Source organism: Pleurodeles waltl, chromosome 3_1, assembly GCF_031143425.1.
Source record: "Pleurodeles waltl isolate 20211129_DDA chromosome 3_1, aPleWal1.hap1.20221129, whole genome shotgun sequence".
Classification (NCBI taxonomy): domain Eukaryota; kingdom Metazoa; phylum Chordata; class Amphibia; order Caudata; family Salamandridae; genus Pleurodeles; species Pleurodeles waltl.
This window is the reverse complement of record NC_090440.1, coordinates 155,715,410-155,739,605: the sequence shown is the minus strand read 5'-3', so window position 1 is coordinate 155,739,605 and position 24,196 is coordinate 155,715,410. Positions and strand designations below refer to the sequence as shown.

At 43.8% G+C, this 24,196-nt stretch overlaps 1 protein-coding gene across 2 annotated transcripts in view; it reads right to left on the bottom strand.

Annotated features, from left to right (window-relative positions):
- SCAPER (S-phase cyclin A associated protein in the ER) overlaps nucleotides 1–24,196 on the bottom strand; it is a 2,262,878-nt gene that overhangs the window by 2,185,950 nt on the left and 52,732 nt on the right. For both annotated transcript variants that reach the window (XM_069222023.1, XM_069222024.1), the window contains exon 4: nucleotides 9,311–9,428. In XM_069222023.1, coding sequence (XP_069078124.1) covers nucleotides 9,311–9,428 — 118 coding nt within the window. The remainder of the gene's footprint in view (nucleotides 1–9,310; nucleotides 9,429–24,196) is intronic.

Sequence of the window (24,196 nt, the reverse complement as noted above, 5' to 3'; positions counted from 1 at the left end):
TATCAGAGTAATTTTAAGAAAAAGGACCAAACTTGAGCATCCACCAATCAGAAGACACCACCCTCCTGAGAGAAATTTTGTGACCACCTCTGAGATCTGAATGTCACTTATTTGCCATCTGAAGCATCACTTTTAGGACAGGCAAGTGCTGAAAGGCCCCCCTTGTCTCCAGAGTAATATTCTGTTTGTGCCTACCCCATAACTGAAGCCCACAAGAGGCCTACTGTTTGCACTAAAGAAACCATCTGTGACCTTTAAAGAACTGGAAGATCCAACTTCCTCCCAAGGATCCTTTATCTTTTCTGGATTCCCAACTGTCTTAAGCCCACCAGAGAGATACTGTTTGAAGTGGACAATATATCTGCCATATTGCCTCTAGAATGAGACTCCTTCAGCTTGTTCACTCGCCTAATTCAAGCCACTTGCTACCTCTCCCAGATTTGCAAGGTCTCATGGGTGTTCCTTCACATATTTCCTTTGTAGGTTTTTGATGTTTCCTGAAAAGGAACTTACCAGGGATCTCTGGAGCTATACAGGCTGCTGTGCTGCCCCTGACCATGAGGCCTAACTTACCAATACCCCAACCACTGGATTCTGCACTACATTACCCCTCCCATCTTCTAAGGTCAGATGATACATTTCCTCTTCTGTCGAAATCACTCTAGCCACAATTCCTTCACCAGAAATGCTAAAGCATTTCTGCCCCATTGTATTTCAAGCTGGTTTCTCTGCACTTGGTACAATTTATGTGTTGCTTCAGATGTCAGACTCCCTTCTTCTACTGTGTACTCAGCAATACTAGAGGGATCAATTTACAAAACAAAAATATCCCTCTCATGACACATTAGTGAAGACTGTCTGGAGGAAAACAATTTACCTATTTGAGCCTTCTGGTGCTTTATTCCTTCTCTGCAATTATATTAGGAGGACTTTTGTTCAGGATTACTCGAGTCAAGCAGTGCACCAGAGGCCTGCTTCTTAGCATTTTGCTTGAAGGTGCCAGGTAGAAAGGACTCATCTTTCAAGTTTGAAACTCACAACCTTAGAGTCTCCAGGATGGAGTGCTGTAAATGGCCCGTCTCTGTGACAGAAGATCCTCCTTCAATGAAAGCTGATCAAATGACACCCTGCTGAGATGCCTTAAGTTTAGGTTCCATGGTCTACTGGCCTAATCTAGTGTAATTAGTAACGTGAAGTTTACAACAAAGAGTCACATGTTTAACATTCAGAATTCAAAGATGAGAAAAACCATGATGCAACGGTTACTTCCATAGCAACATCAGTGCACCAAACAGATCCCTTCCTGTGAAATTCCAGAGGTATTCCACTGTATCCTGATGAAGTTCCTACTCATGCATAATGAGCAACATCATGCTCAAAAGGTAAAACATCCCAGATAAATTTTCCCCCCATCTATGGCCTGGTCGCAAATATACCACGCACAAACATGGTGCTTACCTTACTTACTTGTTAGATAAATTATCACAGTTTTTTTTTTTTTTTAAAGGTGTTAAAATCTGCACAACAATGTGCACCTGAGGAAGGAAACAATGTGCACCTGAGGAAGAAATCCTATTTTATGCCAATAAATGGCCACAGGTACATCTTTAAGACAAGTTCCTCCCTCGCCCCTGAGCGATGCATCTGTCTCTATCTACATCTGATGAAGAGGACGCCTGAAAAGAAAAACTACTTCTGCATTTAACTGACACATCCATTGAAGCATGCGCTAGGGAATTAGCATGACATCCTTGAAACTATTATGCGGAATCTATGGTCTTCTCAGACACCTCAGTACTAGACGCATCCGTAGATACTACTGGAAACATTGATATACATTAACACCAGAAAGCCTAGAAGATGGATGGCTGATGTGACCTTACAATGAGTGCAATCCACAAAATGCAACAATATCTGAAATATAAGAACCGGCCTACTCAGAGGAAAAAATGCTTTGAGAAGAGGGGTTATCAGGAATCACTATTATACATTGGATAGAGGGGGAAAAAAACTCCAGTTCTTTAAAAACACCGGACTGTAGTGAAAAGGCTTTGAAGCAGCTAATCTGGAGCAAGCCCCCTCTGCAACCAATCACTCAAAGGTGGAGAGAGAAAATTGCACTAAGGTACATTAATTACTAGATCAGAGCGTGATCATAATCACATAGAAATAGAGAATGACCTCCAAGCATCGAGACTCCTGTCCTACAAAACCAGCAGGCTGCAACTATCAACCAAGCTATGCCCCCTGACAAAAAGGATCAAATGGAGTTTGCCCTGCAAGACGAAATACGATCTATGGAGGCAAGTCAGTGGCTCATTAAACCTAGGAAGTGGGCTACGTAGAATTGGCGACCAGTGGGCAAATACGATTAGGAATTTACATGAGTCACTGTGCAGCTCTACGCATCAAGGGGCTGCAGGAAGCAAAAGACAAAAAATAGCCAGGTTCACAACAACTAGGGAATATAAACAGCACAAGTGGGAATGTAGGCAGGCAGAAGCATATTTCAGAAGAAATAAATCCCCGGAAGCGGAAGCTCTTAGGAAGTTGGGGAGTAAAGATTACAAAAAAAAAAACAATATGGGAGTTGAAACAGAAGGAGCTTGAAAAACACTGGATTCATCTACATGCATTATCACCACCAAACAAAAGTAAACAATTTTGGGACTATGTCAATTCTCTACTTTCTGGAACAACAAGTAAGGAGAATGCGATTTTGGCCAGCTCGTGGGAATCCCACATAGGCAATCTCTACGCGGACCCTTAACACTATACAGGCCTGAGCACCACGGGGTTGTCACACTATCTGGGTGGCCTTGTAGATAAGGCAATAGAGACCACAACCAAATCAGTGAAAACAGTAATCGGCAACATCAGGAGGGATGGAGCTCTGGGTCCAAATGGCCTCCCAGGGTGCATATTTAGAGATTACCAAGATTACTGGGCCAAACCTTTGAACACCCTCTTCAACTACTGTTTATACCATTCGGTGGTCCCAGAGGCATGGAAAGGGTCAATATTGCACCCAATCTATAAAAAAAGGAGACTTCAGTCTTCCGGAAAACTATAGGGTAATAGTCTTTCTGGATGTGGATGGGAAAGCCTATGCAAGGGTGCTGCTACAAGAACTGGAAAAATGGAGAGCAGAGAATAAGATTATACCAATATATCAAACCGGCTTCAGACCGAGCTCTTCCACCTTAGATAACATGCTAGCCATCTCATATTTAGGCCAGAAAGCACTGAAATCATCGGCTCAGCCGCTCTACGCTTGCTTTATAAACTAGAGTGCAGCCTTTGATGGAGTAGTGCACCTTATCCTCTGGAAGAAGCTAGCGGCATGGGGGATACCAGGGAAACTCCTTACCTCCATAATCTCATTATACTTCGACACCTGGGTGAGAATTAAGATCACAAACTCACATGTGACCATAAACATTTACACGAATAAAGGTTTAAAAACAGGGTTGTATCAATGCACCCACCCTTTTTAACCTGTAAACGGCAGACTTGGGAGAGGAATTGTTGAAAGGAAACACACTTCCCCCGAAATTAGGGAATATAGCCCTCCCCACAGTACAATATGCAGACGACCTGTTGCTTCTTGCAGAGACTAAAATAGGTTCGAAAAGGGGTTTGGAGATATTGCACAGATACAATGAAAGAATTATTTAAGGGCAAATGCGGCAAAAACCAAGGTGTTGGTCTTTGGGCATCAGGCCAAAGAGTGGAAGCTTGGTTCACTCACAATAGACACAGAAGATAAATATCACTACCTTGGAGTCTGGCTGTCAAATACAGGGAAAACATCACACCAGGTAGCAGCAATAAGAACTAAGGCGGAAAGAACTACCTACGCCATAAAACTCCACTTTCAGCTATGGTCACCAACACCTGAGGCAATGGGAAGGGTGATTAAAGCAAAACTACTCCCGGCTATCACCTACGGGCATTTAGTATTCCCTTGCAGGATAACTGCATTTTTAGAAAAGTGCCAGATGAGAACCTACAAAAGGATATTTCTGATCCCTATCTTAACCAGACACTCAGGGTTACGTTTAGAGTTTAATGTAACAGAAATCGACACCCTGTGTAAAATGGATATAATCAAGCTCTTCCATGGTGTCTGTAGGGCCAATTAGGACAGCCTGAGGGGTTCCCTGAACATAATCCTTTAAGGATAAAGCAAGTAGTTGGGCTATCTACCTCAGGCAAGCCGAGGAATATTTCAACCTAGTTCCCACCTATTCGCTGGACCCTCTCATATCAAAGGCTCCCCTAAAAAAGACCTTGAAAGACCAGAGCATACAAATGTCTAGAGAAAATGACATAGCCATAATAAAGAATATCACCAGGGCAGAGGGCTTGGCCGAGTCCTACTTGTCCAACCATACATGAAAACAGCTTTGGGAGCCCGCACGTTTCAGAATATTTTGTCAATGCGTCTACTAACACTCCCTGGGAGTTTAGGGATTTTAGACGTAATTGGAAGCCTGCATGGGGTGTTTCTCAGGATTGTGTATCCTGCAATTACCATACTAAATCTATAAGACATCTAGTATATGTTGCTGTCCACAACTGGCCTTGGAGAGACGCCTTCTACTAAAACCGCTTTTCCTGAAAAATGGAGTGAGATCATGCTCTGATGTCATAAAGTTATTCAATATTCAGGGCAGACTTCCCAATGGAACTTGCTCGCTATGGAATTTTATTTGCTACTATGAGACTGGCCCTACAGAATGCCCGGAGTCTCCAATGTGCAGAAACAAAAAAGGAAGAGGCAGCCACCAAAGAAACAGCTGCATTAACGAAGTGGCTTACTCACCCATGAAATGCCCACAATAGCATTAGACTTCGAGCTGACATTGGACTGGCAAGACAGTCTGGGCGTCCCTGTTCGAACTTCAGAGCATATTATTGTGTATTATTACTGTGCTTATCGCCCTTTTTCATCTATGGTCAGCTCTTTGATAGTTTGAGATTCTGAGCTAGACAGGGAATCCTTGTTTCTTTTTGCGGCTCTCACCAGTGTGCATTATTTTACTCTGCCTTACCGTGGCTATCTTAATCCTCAGTCTGTAGGGAAGTCTGGCATAGGCAATCATTCCGCCATGGGGGCGCCTGTCGACCGCATACTAATGGATGAAATTATGTGATAACTCCATGCACTTCCTATTACTGGCACTTCTGTTCTAAGATTTTAGATCTAGTATGACTGTTAATTTTATTAGACGTTGTGATCGCCTTTGCTAGAGCATTCACATAGACACGCAAACTGCATTATAGGTAGACCGCTTATATGCTTAAAGACACTAGAATGGATACGAAGGACAGGCTTCTGATTCTAGCATACTTTGCACTCTTCACACTGACACTTGCAATTGTATGCAGTGAGGTTGAGGAGATTGCATATGCCTAGAAGTATTTTATGGGAATGTATTTGTACTGTATTTTATGCAATGATTTTAAGTAATTATGCAATAAAGGTTACTACTATACTATTACATTAATTACTACAGCCATCATCTTTGTAAACACCATCGCAGCAGATTACCATATGAAAGGAAGAACCCTATACTGACATTAATCTCCCCCGGGGTAAATGTCATTTTCTGGAAGCTTCTGAGATAGAAATATAAAAATACACATCCAGGAGATCCAGGGGTACCTATCAATCATGTATCTGGAGGGACTGCATTATTTGCTCTAAAGTCAACATTTGTAACTCATTTTTCAGAAACCTATTCAATATCCAGAGACTGAAAGTTGGAACAACATCTCCATCTTTTTAGCAAAAGAAACATCCATGGCATATCTGTGATTAGGGAACAATCTCAAGGTTTGTGTAGAGAGGGAGTGGGGGTTCTGAAGAGATTGAAGGCCCCACCTTCCAAAATGGTAAAAAAAAATCTGATGTAAAGCTTGTAATAGCTACTTGTTCATGGTTATTTTTGACAATATTTGAACTAAAGAAGCCAGCCTTCCCCTGACAGGAGAGTTACAGGTTGATAAGAACGGGCACAGAGAGGGTAGAAAACAAAAAAAGATGCAGTTGCAGCCTAACTTCCTCTTCTACCATCCTTGCCAATAAAAAAACGAAACAGTTCTTGTTACTTGCTGTTCAGGTGGCAGAGGAGGCTGATACCGATAAACAAACAACTGAATGTCCTCCCCTAAAGAGTCTATAGCATTTAGTGAAAAGTTTTTATTGGCTGAGACAATTTCAGAACATGAGCGAACACCGGACCTCTTTAAATCAATTGAGGGAAGACTTTGCTTTATCTCCAAGCAACCCAGAACATCAAATGACACAGTGGAATAACCTTCATGACACTTTGTAATAAAAACAAAGGACGTTTACTGCAAGAAGAATGGAGTCCAAGGAGGCACATGCAATCAGGATGAAGCCTTGGAACCAACTGATACACAAAACCTGGAATGCCAAGGACACCAACAAGTGTGCATACTAGGAACTTCAACCACCAACTTAATAGAAAGATTCTATAGTTGTAAGTATAGAAAACATACTACTTAGAAAACATGATACAAATGATATGACAAGCCATGCCACAGATATGCCCATTAACTGGCCCTGCACATCACTAGAAAACCAGTAGTACACATCAGTGCATGCTTCAATTAAACTATACTAAAGCCCATCGACCTTGCCACGCCATTCACAGTGTCCAATTCTGCTTGCATTTACTTGCTTGAAAACAGCAATGCCATTCCAGCAAAAGCTGCTTGTATGAATCAGGCAAGCGTCCTGTCCCTAAAGTTACTTCTTTCAAAGCAAAGGTGTGTTGCACTAAAATGTATTAAGCATTTCTATATTTTAAAGTTGAACACCCTGAAGCAAAAAACGTCTGCAGCAAATCTCAAAATGTGAATTTCTAATGGCGCATCGTTGTTTATCATTATTTGCCCATATCTGCGCAATCAGCCCTAAGGGTTGGATCAACTGATAAAAAAGGTGGGTAAACTGGTGCCAGCCTAGACTTCAGAGCAGCTGATCTGGCCACAGTCGAAGTGAATTGTGTTTTTTCCCAGGCATTTTTAATAATATTTGTCAACGCCTCATTAAGGGGTAAATTGGCATCCGTCACTTGCTTAATTCATGAAATATACAACAGCATACTAAGTATGCAAAGGTATATTTAACATTTCTGCTACCTTCTTGATGACAGTAGTAACATGAGCTTGATCCATAGGAGTAGGACAATCAGATGAAAAACTAAATAACTAGTGATAACATGCAGCTCAAAGGCATTACCTAGATATGTAAGAACACACAAATCAGTAAACTATTAGGAAAGCCAATTATCCCCCTCAATGTCATTATCAGTATACCCTGACATAACAGTAAAATGTGGAAACCTCAGAGTCACAGTGTGACCCAAAGAGAAGATCCATCCTTCGAAACAAGCCATGCCTTTATTTCTGCTGTATTGGAAATCGGACTTTCAAATTTCAAAAGAAACAGTCTTCTTTTGATCAGTACTGAGGATAAATTCTAAAAGCTCCAAGAAAGATTTTGCCACCGGCAGATGCAACCTGCCTTTTTTATACTAGTTTTGTGGTGAAGCAGATATCAACCAAGATAATTTCTGGCTGAGCAGGTACCATCTCAAAAGGATAAGCAGAGTCAGACACTGCATGCTCAGACATCACCTTAGGGATTGTTGAGGTTGATCTAGAGAGTGACTGCCTTAGAACAGCCATCACAGCCTGTGAAAGGCGTCTTTCTATCTCCTGATCTAGTATAGTGTTAGAAGGCACAGAAGACAACTTATTATATGTGCACTTGTGTTTAAATGGCAGAATGGTTTTCTTCTGTTATTAAGGGGAACAGCTCCTTGAACAAGTGGAATAATGGTCTCGACCAAGGGACCTAAAAGGAGACTGCAAAAGAAAAACATAAGGAGCTTAGTCTCCTTCTCACAAGTCACTTTTGGGTGCATAAGAGCATACACCTCATAAGTCAAAGATCACATGCCTTGCCCAGGCACCATATTAACAGGACTTGTGGGTTCTCCAAACCAAACAACTGCTTCTTTTATTTAGAATTGGAATTAAAGTCTGATAAATGTGGAGGAAGACATATCTCCACCTCACCCCGGTGAAAACAATAAGCAAACTAAGTGAAAAAACAACTGCAGCACCAGATTTGTGTTTATATTGCCTCCTACAGCCAAGGGTGATGTCTTTTTTAGAGTTTGAGTGGCTATGGTAGAAGGGATGAGCTATGCCAGTTAAATATTTCAGAATCCAAGTGTTTGGAGAGGGTTTTACTTAAACAATCTGACAGACAACCTGATCATTAGAAACAAACTTTTTTCAGCTTCTGGAACAAGAAAACTCACATGCCTGTCCAGATTGCCATCTTGTTGCATTTATTTGCCAAAAAGAAAGGAGGGGCAAATATATTTAGGAATTTTATTCCAATTCATTAATGCCTGAGCGTGTCTGTCCAAGGCAAGATGGAGTGGGAAAAGATTTGTTCCCTTTACCGGCGCACCTGTATCACACCTGGGTGAGCTGTAACATCTTGCTTCAGATAAAGGCTCTCCTATGGGTTTTTGACACTTTAAAGCCAAAGTATTTGAAAAAGATGTCTTTGAGGCTCGAATGACTTTCCAGGCTCATATATGAACTGTTACATAGTAGAATACTCCATATCCAAGATTCCCTTAAAGGAGCAGATGGAATAAGCCTTTAACAGCCGGTTTAGGAGACAGAGAAGTCAAATCTGGTCTTCTAACCACATTTATCCTTATTCACTAGCTTAAGTTTGAACTTCAGGTACAGGGTGTATAACTGAAGCAAGTTGTATAACTGAAGCTCAAACCATCACTATATAAATAGGATCTAATTTTGTTGATGACTTCGGTAGTGTACATATTAATATATTTTGGATACTAATACAGCGGGACAAGTTAGAATTCCTCATTTATAAAGAAATGTGAAATGATGTAGAAATATTACTGGCATAAACATGGATTTTAACTTAGATAGGAGGTTCACTGGATGCCTTTCAAACATGGTAAATTGCTAGGCAGCTATAGTCTTCGTTGGACATTTAAACTTTCTTTGAGAATGCTGAACCATGCTACAGCGTTGTTAGAGGCTATAGGAAGCTTAGTCTTTGATCATATGGAGTAAGTATTCAGTGCCTATCTTATCAGAACTATTATTTTTCTACACAATTTCCTATACATCAAGTACTATACAAATCTCTTGACTGACGCACACATGCTTGCTCTACGACTAAGCTTTGAAATGTTCTCTGAGAAAAAAAAATATGTACCCTCATCTTCTCGGTTTTCTAGGGGCACACTCCAAGCTATTAAGTTTCTTGCAGTGCGTCCTTCCTCTGCCACTATCTTCCTCACTTTGTCATGGCTGTTGGAGCGCTGGAATGAAGCCTAAAAAACAAGAAAGAGCAAAATATATTAGATTTATTTGAAGTTTTCAGATTAACATCAACACTCAGTCTCTAAAACGTGGTTCTTTAAATGAGTGATCTAAAGACAACACTGATTGGTCCAATAGGTCATCGTCAACTAAGGTGTGTATCAGACTGTGCCACATGATAATTACCTTTAATGTACCTTCTATCAACACTACAATATCCTTCCAAAAGACACAGTGCCATTTACATTTTTCTTTTGTTTTGTTTTAATTGGTTAGTGATTTTCAAAAACATGACAACCCATGGTTGGGGAAAGGGTGGCAAGAGGTAGCACGATCTGGGGAACTCTACAAGCAGTGTTTCTTGGAGCTCATTTGAGTGCAGGCTGCAGGAACATGGAGCCTCTTTCGGAAGTGGTTTGGGTAGTGCACCAACAGCAGTGACAAAGCAGTTCTCTCTTCCTCCCTGTCCTAAACAGAGGCATAACATGAAATACTTACAGCATGAGAAGTCTCAGGTCAGAGGTACTCAAAGGAAGGCAGCAGCCCAGGGTGCGAGTGTGGCGCTGCCCAGGCAACACAGAACTACAAGGTGCACGGAGGACAATTGCAAGAAAAGGATTGAGACACCAAGCCTGTGGTTTAGCCAGTCTTTTAAAACAGAAGATGGCACCTCTTGGCAGTGAGTGGGAGATGGATCTCCCCAGTGATGGTACTTTGACTCTCAGGGGGGAGGTGAAGGAGGAGGGCAGTTATCCACCAGCAAGACAATTTAGTTCACTGTATTTCCAGTCTTCGTCCACAATTCTGAATGATTTGCAAAAGCACTGTGAACAGGGCCGGTTCTAGGCTTTTGGGGCCCCAGGCAAGATGGAAATCTATGCAGTCCCATAATTTGCATACATTGTAACATGAAATGACATCACACATAATATTACAGGAAGTGCCATCAACTGCTGTTTTTGAAGCAACTTTGCAAGAAGCAACTTTCTGGGTGTAGATCCCAATCAAAACAAAAAAAACAAATATTAACACAAATGAATAAATATATTTTCTCCAGTAATGGATCTTTCATAGATTCACATGCTTGAATCATCCCCGTCGTCGAGGTGGGAGCCTCACGGTAAGTTTGAATACATAAAGCAGTGAGTCAGTAAGTGTAAAACAAGTAGGCCCCAGTAGGCCTCAGAGTATTTTACAGTCTATCCACTTTGTTTTGTGAAAAGACCCAAACTTGAGTATCAACCAATCAGGATTCAGCCCCTCCCAAACACTCCCAACAGAGGCTGAATTCCCTCAGATTTTCTACCGCACGTCGTGTGAAGGGAGTCTCCCTGAGCTCTGCTCAGTTTTTTCCTTATTTCTGACTGAAGATTGTTTCTCTCAGGAAACTAGCTCTACAGCTTTACCATGTCTGAAAAGACAAAGAAGGGTCTGTTCAGAGACTGTGACAATTGTGGGAAGAAGAGACTGCATGTTGATGACCCCCACAAGAAATGTATCTACTGCCTCCATCCAGACCACAAGGTGAGAGACTGCAAAATCTGTCACACCTTTAGTCAAAAAACCCTCAAGGACCGTGAGGGAAGCGTCATCTCAGGCTTCTCGCCCTCAGAAAAGAACAGGTGAGAGAAGTAGAGGATCTGATGAGCCACCAAGGAAGGTGCCCAAAAAGGCAAAACAAGTCTCTACAGAGACGAAAAAGGATGTTTCCCACTCAGAGACACTAAAACATTTGCCAAAAAAGGTTCATTCAGAGCCTACTACGCCTTTGCATCGGAAAAGCACCTAAAAAAGGCATCCCTGTCTCGGTCACCCCAAAAAGAGCCAGAAAAAGCCTCTTCAGGGAAGAAACAAGCGTCGACGACCACCCCGTCGATGACGGTGTCGACGGTAACATCTACTACGGTGTCGTCGACGTTCACAACAGCGGTCTCACCGATGATTATGACGTCATCGCCGTTATAGTTGACGACGATAATTACGGCAAATGTTTTAAGAAGGCTTCGCCGGCAACCATATCGTCGACGGCGGAGGCCTCCTGAGTTCACCAATCGACCAGGGCACTCCCATCTATGAAGCACCTCTCAATGAGGTTTAAAAAGGCACTGCCGACGACGGCACCTACAGAGGATACGTCGACGAAACAACGGTCAACGAAAGAACCATCGACGAAGGATTTGTCCATGAAGGGCCTGTCGACGAGGGAACCGTCGACGAGGGAACCGTCAACGATCATATCGTCCACAGCACTAACAGTGTATAAACCATCAACCTACCTGGATACTTCACCGCACCATTCCTCATATCATCAGGACGAATCCACCAGGTTCTTACCCCTTTCACTTATTACCATGGGGGACAAAGCGTCTAATATTCTGCCAATGCATACCTCACCAAGTAAAGTGTTGCCATACCCACAACATCTTTTAGATGATGATGACGATGATGCATACTCTCAAAACGACGGAATGTTTGGAGCAGCTAGTAGCCCGTCCCAACTCCATGTCAAATGCCAAGATTTTGATGATGAGGAGGAACAGCATTAGCAGCCTAGTTATGCCTCAACATCCTACCCACAGGCAGAACAACTATCGCCCCTCTCCATGCCTAGCACACTAGTTGCAGACCTACAATATATGTTGAATGACTACTATAAAAGGTTTCCACCATCAACTCAGACCACGCCACCTAGACCTGAAAGCTACCAGACACCTCGGCAAACCCAGACTACTAATTTTTCGGAAACACCACAGGCTAGCATACCGGTAACTAGCCAAACTCAAGAAGTTCATCCCTCGTCAGACGACGAAAGGGAAGAGGGTGAGCTGAGAGATTCGGCGGCTAGTGAATTGGATGATTATCTCGTCCCCACACCATCTCCACCGCCAGCAGGTCCAATAGATTCTCCTCCAGAGGAGATAGGAGGTTTTCATAATTTAATAGAGAGAGCGACAAAACGTTTTGGCCTTTCAATTGTCTCTCATGAAACCGAATGTTTTTTGTACGACTTCAAAGAGCCAACAAAGAGATCGGTAAGAGCTATACCCATAGTAGATTTCTTATGGCAGGAAGGTTTGAAGGCAATAAAAAATCCTGCAACAGTGCCTTCACAAATGCCAAGACTGGAGAAAAAGTACAAGGCCCCAGATGATCCTCCGGCCTGTCTAGTCTCACAGCCAAAACCTGATTCTGTCATATCACAGGCGGCGCAGCGACGTTCCAGAAACCCCTCCACACCTATAGCATCTCCCCCAGACAAAGAAGGAAGGAGATTAGACAACATCGGCAAAAAATTCTCCTCTGTTGCAGCGGTCACAGTTAAGGCGGCTAACTCCCTCGCCATCCTGGGAAGGTATGATCGCCAAATGTGGGCAGACATGTCTGCCTTTTTGGATCTACTGCCAGAAGACGTCAAGGTGGAAGCAAAAAAGGTGTTGCGGGAGGGAGAAAGGATTTCCGCAGAGATTATAGACAGCGCAATAGACATTTCTCTAACTGGCTTCAGACAATTAGCTGGTGCAGCAGTCCTGCTCAGGCAAGGATGGCTTAAGGCTACTTCATTTAGACCGGAAGTCCAGAGTCGTGTTCTCGACATGCCTTTTGATGGAGAAAGTTTGTTTGGGAAGCATGTCGACGACATGTTGCAGGCTATCAAAACTGATACGGATACGGCAAAATCTCTAGGTACCCTTCAATATAAAAAACAACCTTTTCGTGGAGCAAGGGGAAGAGGAAGTTACTCCTTTCGAGGTGGATACCAACAATACAGATCCCAATATCAGTCTTCCTCCACAGGATCACGACACCAGTACCACCAGCAACAGCAGCATTATAGGTTACCACCGGCCGCAGCTTACAAACATCCAGCTAGAGGAAGAGGAGCTACCGAGGAAGAGATACGGGCAGAAAACAATGACCCGCCGGTCATCTCAGCACTTCCCCACCCACCAATATCGAGGGTCGGAGGTCGCATCACTTCCTATTTCCCCCAATGGGAGGCTATAACATCGTACAGATGGGTACTCGATGTAGTGGCCAGAGGTCATACTCTGGAATTCACACAAACACCACCAGTTGTTCCTCCATCGGGCCCACCACCCCCGAGGATGAACCAACTACTCAAGGAAGTAAGAGTGATGCTGAGAAAAGGGGCGGTAGAACCAGTCCCTTTCTCTCAAAAGAACAGAGGATTCTACTCCCACTTTTTCCTCGTAAAGAAACCCTCAGGAGACTGGCGCCCCATCCTGGACTTGAGAGCACTAAACAAGTTTCTAAAGAAACAGTCGTTCAGGATGGTAACACTTCAAGATGTCCTGCGTCTTTTAAATGCTGGAGATCTGATGGCATCCCTAGACCTCCAGGATGCGTATTTTCATATCCCCATATATTGCAACCACCGCAAATTCCTTAGGTTCAGAGTGGGGGGTATGCACCTCCAATTCCGAGTTCTCCCATTCGGTCTCAAATCGGCCCCCAGAATCTTCACAAAAATGTTGGCTCCGGTAGCAGCACATCTCCGCCAGTCAGGTATCCAGGTCTTTCCTTACCTGGACGACTGGCTTATAAAGGCACCCTCAAAGTAGCAAGTAATAAGTCATATCTCCTATTGCCTTCAATTGTTACACAGCCTGGGGTTTGTAGTCAACTACCAGAAATCTCAGCTCCACCCCAAACAGGTATTAAACTTCTTGGGAGCAATACTAGACACAGTCCGCAACAAAGCGTACCCATCTCACGAGAGGAAACAAAAGTTAACCTCCTTGGCATGCAGGCTCTCCAGAAAAAAGTTAATTTCAGTCCGCATCTACAAATCATTGCTAGGGATGATCTCCTCTTGCATTCCGCTAGTCCCAGATTGCAGGCTCCATATGCGACCCCTGCAAGAGCAATTGGACATACAATGGACCCAGATCAACGGTTTCTTCGAAGACAAGATTCACATAACGCCTCTAATGAAAAACACCATGAGGTGGTGGGCGACTCTAACCAATTTGTCAAACGGACTGTCATTCCTTCATTAAACACCCAGTTACATAGTAACAACGGATGCCTCTCTCGAAGGATGGGGTGCACACAGCCAGGACCTGCAAATCAGCGGAACCTGGAATGCGAAAGAGGTTCAGCTCCACATCAATTACCTAGAACTCAAGGCAATACACTCAGCTCTAAAAGCTTTCTTGCCAAAGATACAAAATTCAAGCGTCTTAATCAGGACAGACAACACAACCAGCATGTTTTATCTAAACAAGCAAGGAGGCACGAGATCCCTACAACTCTCGCAGCTAGCACAGCAAATCTGGACATGGGCCATCAAGCACAATATTTCACTCAAGGCGGAGCATGTGCCAGGGCAAACCAACGTTCTAGCAGACACCCTGAGCAGGACAGTGATGCCTTATCACGAGTGGGAGCTAGACCAAAAAACTCTCAACAGCCTTTTTCTAATATGGGGCAAACCGAACCTAGACCTATTTGCCACTCTCAAGAACAAGAAATGCCAGTTCTACGCAAGTTGGCTTCCCCAGAAAGATTCGTGGGGGAATGCGTTTTCGATGAGATGGTCCGGAGTTTATGCCTACGCTTTTCCTCCGATCCCGCTCATTCCGAGAGTCATCAACAAACTAAAGACGGAGGGGTGTCGCCTCCTGTTCATAGCTCCCAGATGGACCAGACAAGTCTGGTACACGGAGCTCCTCATGCTCTCCGAACGGCCACATCTGCAACTCAGACAGAGTCCGACTCTTAACGATGCACCAGGGACAAGTCAGACACCCAGATCCGTCATCTCTTCATTTGTCTGCTTGGCTCCTGAATACAATGAATACTTGAATCTCAACATTTCCCCGGGGTGTAGAGACATCTTGGCAAAAGCTAGAGCTGACACTACCAACAAAACCTATAGACTTAAATGGAAACGTCCTTTGTCCGCTCCTCAAGAACAGGTACTTCCATATCTCTTGCTCTTGGCAAAGTCAGGACTTTCATATTCCTCCATTCGAGTACATCTGGCAGCAATCTCCAGGTACCGCAGATCACCACACAGAGTCTCATTATGTTCCACAAGAATTGTCAAGCAATTCATGAAAGGCCTTTTCCGGGTTTTCCCGCCAGTTAGAAAACCTCTGCCGTTATGGTCCATGAATGTTGTATTAATGCAGCTCATGAAAGCTCCTTTTGAGCCGATCCACAAAGCTGATCTAAAATTAATCTCATGGAAAACAGCGTTACTGCTAGCTCTTACTTCAGCCAAAAGAGTCTGCGACATTCAGGCTTTCACTGTCAAACAGCCTTTCCTCCAATTCACAAACTCAGGTGTGATCCTGTGAACAAATCCTAAATTCATCCCGAAAGTTCCCTCAACGTTTCACTTGAATGAACCAGTCATCTTAAAAACCTTTTTTCCAAATCCGCAAACAGTAGCCGAAAGGACATTACATTCCCTTGATATTAAAAGATGTTTAAAGTTTTATCTACAGAAAACGCAAACCATCCGCCAGTCTGATCAATTATTTGTCGCATTTGGCGGAACAAGAAAGGGGCATGCGGTGTCCAAACAGAATATAGCAAAATGGATTGGCCTGGCAATTCAATTCTGCCATGCAAAAGCAGGTAAACCGCTCTACACCAAGGTGAGAGCCCACTCTACAAGATCGGTAGCCACTTCAGCTGCACTCTTTGCAGGGGTGCCACTACATAGCATCTGTAGAGCAGCCACATGGTCCAGCCAGCATACATTTACAAGACACTACTGTCTCGAGGAAACTAATAACGTCGATACAGCAGTGGGACAGGCAGTGCTGAGGCATCTATTTCGTTAAGGTGAGCCTCTTACACATCCCACCACCACACTCAAGGTATGTTCGATATTGGTTCTCAGTCTCGTTAATATCTAATTTTATATCACAGTGTGGTTTACTCTAATAATGTGCTTCAAACTATTCGCTTTGTTATATTGTGTTAACATGTTGAAGACCTCAAAACAATAACAAAACAGATTGTGTCCAAACTTTCTGCCACACAGCTTTTCTATTGCTATTCTATTGAGATATCTATATATGTATATATATATCTATATATGTATATATATATCTATATATATATATATATATAGATATATATATACATACACGTGGATGTATAAAGCTGAACTAATGTGAGTCACATCACTTAAAGAATTACGATAAAATTACAGTCAATGTAATTCACTAATTAAGAAGACATTACTGCTCATTATTCTGATTCAAGCATGTGAATCTATGAAAGATCCAATACTGGAGAAGAAAATTAGTTACTTACCTGTAACTGCAGTTCTCCAGTATTGGTATCTTTCATAGATTCACATGCGACCCACCCTCCTCCCCTCAGAGGCTCCCCTATTATATAGATATTAAACTTCACACTCCTACTAGAAAATCTGAGGGAATTCAGCCTCTGTTGGGAGTGTTTGGGAGGGGCTGAATCCTGATTGGTTGATATTGAAGTTTGGGTCTTTTCACAAAACAAAGTGGATAGACTGTAAAATACTCTATGAGGCCTACTGGGGCCTACTTGTTTTACACTTACTGACTTACTGCTTTATGTATTTAAACTTACCGTGAGGCTCCCACCTAGACGACGGGGATGATTCAAGCATGTGAATCTATGAAAGATACCAATACTGGAGAACTGCAGTTACAGGTAAGTAACTAATTGTCTTAAAGTTCTTTCAAGTGGAATTACTTTATATTAGTCACATTGGGTGGAAAGGCTTGACCTAAGCCTCTCCAAAACGTATACCTTTAATCAAATTTTAACAAATTGGTTTCTGATTAGTGCATTATATATGTATGTATGGCGTATTTGTATAGTGTGAACCTAGCTGAAAGGTTAGATTGGGCTGTACAGTGAGAAAGTCAAAGAGAAAGTCAACATGTGCTAAGAGGAGTAAAGGTGGACTGTTACTACATCATGATGTAGTGTTTTTAAAGAGATGAGTGTTCAGCTGTTTCCAAACAGCTGCTGGTTTGGGCTGTCAGGCTGGATATAGGGATATTGTTTAAATCTTTGGTACAGAGATGGGAAAGGCCTTTTAAACTTGTTTTCTTTTTAACACTTCCTCCATCTAAAGATGTCCTGCTGCAGGTATGCAGAGAGCCACTGGAGATCGGGAGCTTTTTCTCCAAGTAGGCAGGGTTGATGGTCAGTCATATGTATATAGGATTTCTATAATGTGGATCTACCCAAAAGGCAGCAGAGTGCTATACAGGGTAAAAGAAAAGCATAAAATCAAAGAGTAATAGCAAGGGTAGCCGGTTTGCTGACTGTTAATGCATTGTGATGGCTTTGTAGATGACCCAGCTGTTTTTGAAGATGGTACAGGCTGGCAAGGGGAACCTGTGAAGTTCCATCAGGGTGGAACTATGTTGTAATTTCTTCGTGACTAGTTGGTGTGCTGCAGCGTGTAGAATACCCTTAAGGGGAACAGTGTGGATTAACATTCCAAGATGGTTTTCCAGATACCCAGTGCAACATAAATATGTGGTACAGAAGATTTTTGAGCAAGAAAAATATTGAACGCAAATAAAGCTGTTGAAATAGCTTGCCTTCTATTAAACACATCACCCAAGTAACTGTAAAATACTAGAAATGATCATAATAAAATCATGTTGGCTAGAAAGGTTTGATGTCATATGCCCTGGGACTTGGCTACAACACACCCAGCAATGCCTCTGAAGCCTTCAAATGTTCTGATACTAATTATTAATATACACTAACATGCTGCCAGAGTGAATTTCTTTTTGTAAATTAGAATGATGTAAATTCAAACAACAGGTTTTGAGATACATCTCCTTTCACTACCACCTGATAATTTGTCACAATTCTGCTTAATACCTGCAAAGCTCACATCACAAATGCAATTAAATGATGCTACAAGCCTTCCTCACTAACCGATCTATTTCCTTGGGCCTCACAGTGCTGGACTACAGCCGCAAGGCCTATGGAAGGGGGGGGGGAGGGCATTTAGAGTTGTCTGGCCAATATTTTACCATCTTGCCCATATTTTATCATCATGACTACTAATGTCATGTCTAATACAGAGGAAAAGAGCAAATATTTCAATTGAACGTATTGGGATATAATTATATAGAACAAACAAACTTTGCCTCATTAACAAAGTACATTTTTTCAAATTGGAAGGGTGCAGAATATAAAAACAAATGACGCACAGCAGAGTTCTTCCAATTGGGGGTAGGCCCCCTTGGGTAGCCTCAATTGATTTAGGGGACACCAGGCTCTGGCCAGGAGAAACATTTGTTATGCTCAAAGGATCAGAGACAAACATCAGGCTTAAATCAGTGCTGCATTTCTACTGAAGAAAAACAGATTGACAGTAAGCTGCTCTATAATGGGCCTTCAGTAATGTGCACAAGTGGAATTGGGATCTGGGGACATTAACACCAGTTTGCAGACAGGAAAGTAACTGGAAAGAATTATTCCTTGAACTTCAGAAGAAGTCAAATAACCCCTTTCTCTGAGCCTTGCAGTGTTTGACCAAGATTGGTAGGTCCAAGAGAGAAGGGTTCCCTGTGGATCGCACCCATGTTCCAGCACTGCCAGGATGTGGTATGGCCCTCTTGAGTCATGCAGCACTTGACCTTGTCTGTGAGGCCCACGGAAGGGATGGCTTTTCCCTGAGCCTCTCTCTCTATGGTCCAGCCCTACAAAATATAGGGGAGCGCCCTTCCTCCCCTGGACTTTGCAGCATCTGGCCCTGGCTGGGATCTCTTGATGGCATGAGTCAATCCCTAACTTCTAAAGTGAAGAACAGACTTCACACAACCTACTCCTAGGCATCCTACCAGGGCAAAAGTCAACTTTCCATTATTACTTTTTCTGTGCTTGTAGCTTCACCAAGAAGATGCATTTAGAGAGGTTACCAAAAATCACTGAGTTTATTTCAGGATTTTCATCCCTTTACACCCTGTGCTAAATTAGGCCTGTATTCTCTGACATATAAAGCATACTGGGAAAGTTATGGGTCTTGAAAAAGCAATCATGGTTCTCCTACTTGGCCAAATTGTTTAATCTTTGGGAAATCATGTTCTCCTTGTACCTTTACCTCCTTATCTGCCATTATCTCATGGGCAGACTGGACATTATCTTAAGGATTTACGGGTGAGTGCTACCCATTCAGGGGTGTTTCATTCTCAGTGTTTGCATTCCTCCATTTTAGCAACCCAAAAGGTAAACATTTTAATAAAGTGACCTGTGTAAGTCACTTTCTTTGGCATAAGTACTCCATACAAGTTACCATGTTAGCAAATGATGGCCTCGTGAATTTTTGTACAGGACAGTCTGTGTTAAGACAAGCCACTGAGCTGGGCTGCTCCAGGCTTCCCAGCTGACCTGTTTGTTTTATATCACATATTGATTAGACTGCTTGTCTGAATCATTTCCTTGACAAGCAAAACAAAAGTTAGACATTTGGCATCCTGCAGGAGCTCACTACAGTATGACGTGCAAACATCTAAAAGGAAGAGCAATCCAGCACACTGCCTTCCTAAGACTGAACCACAGCTGTCACACCCATGGGTGTGAAGGCCTCTCCTGACTCGCAGTGCAGGATGATACCTGTGAGGCCTAGGAGAGGGGGCCAGTGGTAAAGGAATGATGCTGTGGGTCCTTGTTAAGGCAAGGTAAATGGACCATTCTTCCTACGCTGATCTACAGGATGGATGTAAAACACATCCTTAATTTGGGTAAATAGGGTCCAAAATACCCCTGCGCTTTCTGTGCCATTGTACCTGCTGCACTAATGATATCTACATCCCTGGGGTGGGGAGGCCTCTTCCCATGGGACTCACAGCCATAGTCCTGTAAAAAACACCTATAATTTGGGTACACTGGGGACCTAACACCCCAGAGTTCCATTTTTACTGCAACACTATCATTAACCAAACCCCTGTAAGCTGTCTCACAGTCATGGTCCTGTGATTTGAGGTCTAGCAGCAGAGGACCATGGTTGAGAGACTCAGGGGAGGGGAACCTGTGGTATATTAGTGGTGCATTGAGCCCTGGTGCAAGCACGGTAAATTGTTCCTCCCCATTCCCTCTGGCCACTGAATTGACAGTAAACTACAACTATAATTTGAGTGCATTGGCTCCAAAACCACTCAAGGCAACAATGGCGATGCACTTGCTATGCTATCGATAGCTGTGGCCCTCAAAGCCATGGTACAGTGCTGAAAGGCCCAGGGCAGAAGGCTCCTTTCCTTGGGCCTCTGAGCACTAGACCATGGCTATGAGGTCTGAGGATAGGCTTTTCCTGGTTCTCGCAACTCTGGGTCATGGCTCTGAGATGCATGGGAGAAGGGATCAGTGGCATAGTATGGGCTCTGATGCAAGTAAACGATGCTGGACAGTAAACACAGCAATACAGTGGGTGTACTTGCTCCCTGCCATTCATGAACACTGGTGCCACAGCACCTGCTGCACTATTGATAGCTACACCCATGAGAGAGCTCCCCCCCCATGGTTTCACAGCCATAGCCAGGTGCCTGAAAGCTCATGAGTGGGCACCCCCTTCCCTTGGCATTCAACCATGGCTAAGATGGGCATGGGAGAATCCGTATTCAGCCTCCCTGTGCTGAAACATGGTAGTAAGGCCCTTGAAAGAGGCAGGTTGCACAGCAATGGTGCCATGGGCCCTGGTGCAAAGGAAAAGTGTCCCCCGCAACCTTGTCCACCGCCTGCACAATAAAATACAGCCATAATTTGCTTCCATTGGGTACCTAACACCCATGAGCCCAGTACCAGTTGTAGGTGAGGGCGTTCATCTCCCTTGTGCCTGTCAGCACTGGACCATGGCTATAAGGCCTAGGATAAGACCCCTCGCCCCACTGACCTGGGTCTGGTAACCCTGGTCTAGAGCTGCGGGGCCCAGGAGAGCGTAGCCTATTGTAATTAAGTCCTCTTCCCTGGGTCTTGCAGCAATGGTCTGGGGCTGCAAGCCCAATTGATGGGGGTTACCTCCACCTCCACCTCCACTGGATATTCCCCCATATGATCCAGAGCTGTGAAGGCCAGGGGAGTGGGTAGGAGCTTTCCCCTGGGCCTCACATTCATGGTCTTGTGCTGAGAGGCCCACGGAGTGTGAGCCAACTCCACTGTGCCCCAGCCATGGTCTAGCACTACTAGTCCCAGGGGAGGGTGGTCCAATCCCCTAGGCCTCACTGCTATTGGCTAGTGTGGCAAGGCCTAGGTCTCACATCCATGGTATGGTACTTCAAGATTCAGAAGAAAAGTGCCCCATACCTGGGCTATGCAGATCTAGCCCATCATGGAGTCCAAGGACAGGGGGCCCCATTCCCGTGGACATCTCAGCCGTGGTCTAGCACTGCGAGGTCATAGTAGGGTGGTCAATTTTCCATTTTCATTTCATAGTACACTTTGGTGGTCATTCTGACTCTGGCAGTCTTGACGCCAGGGTAAATGGGGTGGTCCCACCACCAACAGGCTGGTGGTGCAGGCCGCCACATCTCCACTCATACCGACAGGGCGGTCGGAACCGCCGGGCCGGAGATGATCATCTCGACCCAGCGGTCCACATAAGACCGACGGCAGTATTAAGAGCCGGCCTTCCAACATGGTTTCTGCGGCAGTAGCACCGCCACAAAAACCCTGGGGGACAGGCTACCAGTGATAGGGAATTACTTCCATGTCACCGGTTGACGGCTCTACCACCCCCCCCACCCAGCAAGCACTAGACCTTCCCCCTCTCCCCCACCCCTTCAGCCATATCGCGCCCCTCCTTCAGCCACATCACCCCCTCCCTGCATACATGTAGACACCCACACACACCACGCATACACTCATTCACCAACACTTGCATACAAACATCCATTCACACGCATTCACAACTATATCCATACATGCATTTGAGGACGCATACTCACACCCATCCAAACATGCATACTTACATGCATAAACAGTGACATGCAGACACGCACTCACTTCAACATTCAGATACGCATACAATCACACATTCACACATTCATGCACACACACAACACCCCCCCCCCCACTCTCACACACCCTCCCCTATCGGACGATCACCTTACCTGTTCTGGGGAGAAGGTCGTCCAGCAGGGAACAGGAAGGGGTGCTTCCACCCCCGGCAGCACCCTGCAGCAGGACACCACCAGGCTGTATTATGGCCCATAATACGGCGGGCAGTGTCCTACTGGCAGGAAGGCCGGTGGTGGAACCGCCCTACTGGCAGGGAGGGCCGGTGGTGGAACCGCCAGAGTGCCTCTGCCCGCCAGCATGGCTACTGCTGGGTTTCTGCCCAAAGTGTGGCAGAACTCCAGCAGTACGCGTGATATGGTGAACGGGAGACCGCCAGCACAGGCGGTCTCCTGACGTCCGCGGCTTTGGCGGTCTTCACAGAAGACCGCTAAAGTTGTTTTTTTTTCGAGCCTTTGTGCCTTTGGAGACATCATGCATGCGGGGAGACACTGTTTGCAGAGGCATCAGAAATAGTTTGTTTGGGAGCGGAACAACAACAAATCACATAGAAGATTTTTTGAACTTCATTCTAAATCTCCACCTCTGACAGACCAACATAAATAAAAAATAAAAAATAAAAAAAATCGGCTGGAGACAGAGTTTATCTGTGATTGCTATTCATACAATATTTGAGCCCTGATCCCTTTACCACATCCTGAAGTAAGTCTTGTCGCTCAAATTTGCAATGGTGAGTAGTTAAGTTTTAAAAAAATGAACTCTGCTATGCAAACGGAATGAAATTCTTAAGCTTTGAAACACTAGTAGTAAATATCAGTTTCTAGGAGGCATACTGCCCAGTAAGCAACCACTGCCACAGGACTTTGCCCAGTGGGCATATTTTAGCCATTGGCTGTAATATCTGACATCTAATCTCAGCTTTACCATTTTACCTACATGTGATGGAAATAAACATTATATGACAAAAATTACACTTTCCCTGGGAAGGGCGCCTCCTTGGCCTTGCCATAAGAATCATTGACACCCCAGTTATGGTCTAGTGAACTAGTTTGAAATGTGGAAAGAGGAGACACCTTGATTAATACCGGCCTCCCATTTAGGCAAATTGTATGCTATAAGTTTTCTGAACTTTTAGCTCTGCTCCCTTTTTTTTTTAAAGATTGGGAGCATTTTGATTTCATTTAAAAACTGCTAGTAGGTGTACGATTACAAAATGTGCTGAATATTACCTGGAAGGGGAGAAGTGCCCAGTCACATGTTATATTCACCCAAATGTAATACTGTGGTAAATGTATAGCTAGGACCACTGAAATTATGCAATTAGGCAGCCTGGTGATTTTCACATAATTATGGATTTGCCGCCTGTGCCACATTATCCATAATCTGCTACATAATCTACAGTTTTCAACCAAAAATAATGTTTCTAGCACAAATATTTCAGAAGTTACTAAAAATGCAGCAATACGTGCTGCCATGCAGTGAAATGTCATTTTCAAAGGTTGACTGGTCACTTATTGGTTGTTTATTGCTATATTTGGTTGTTAAACTGATAGTAATGAGGGCTAACATATGCACAGTCTGTTAACAAGTGTACAAATCAGAAAATAATGAAATAATACTATCACAAAAAACGCCACATTACTTTGCATAATTTGCCATTTCTTACCGCATAATTTAGTGAACCCTGATGTATAATTTGGCTGTCCCTACTGCATAATTACGGTGGCCCTGTGTATAGCCTTTGTACCAAGTACAAGTGCACTGCAATCTTGGC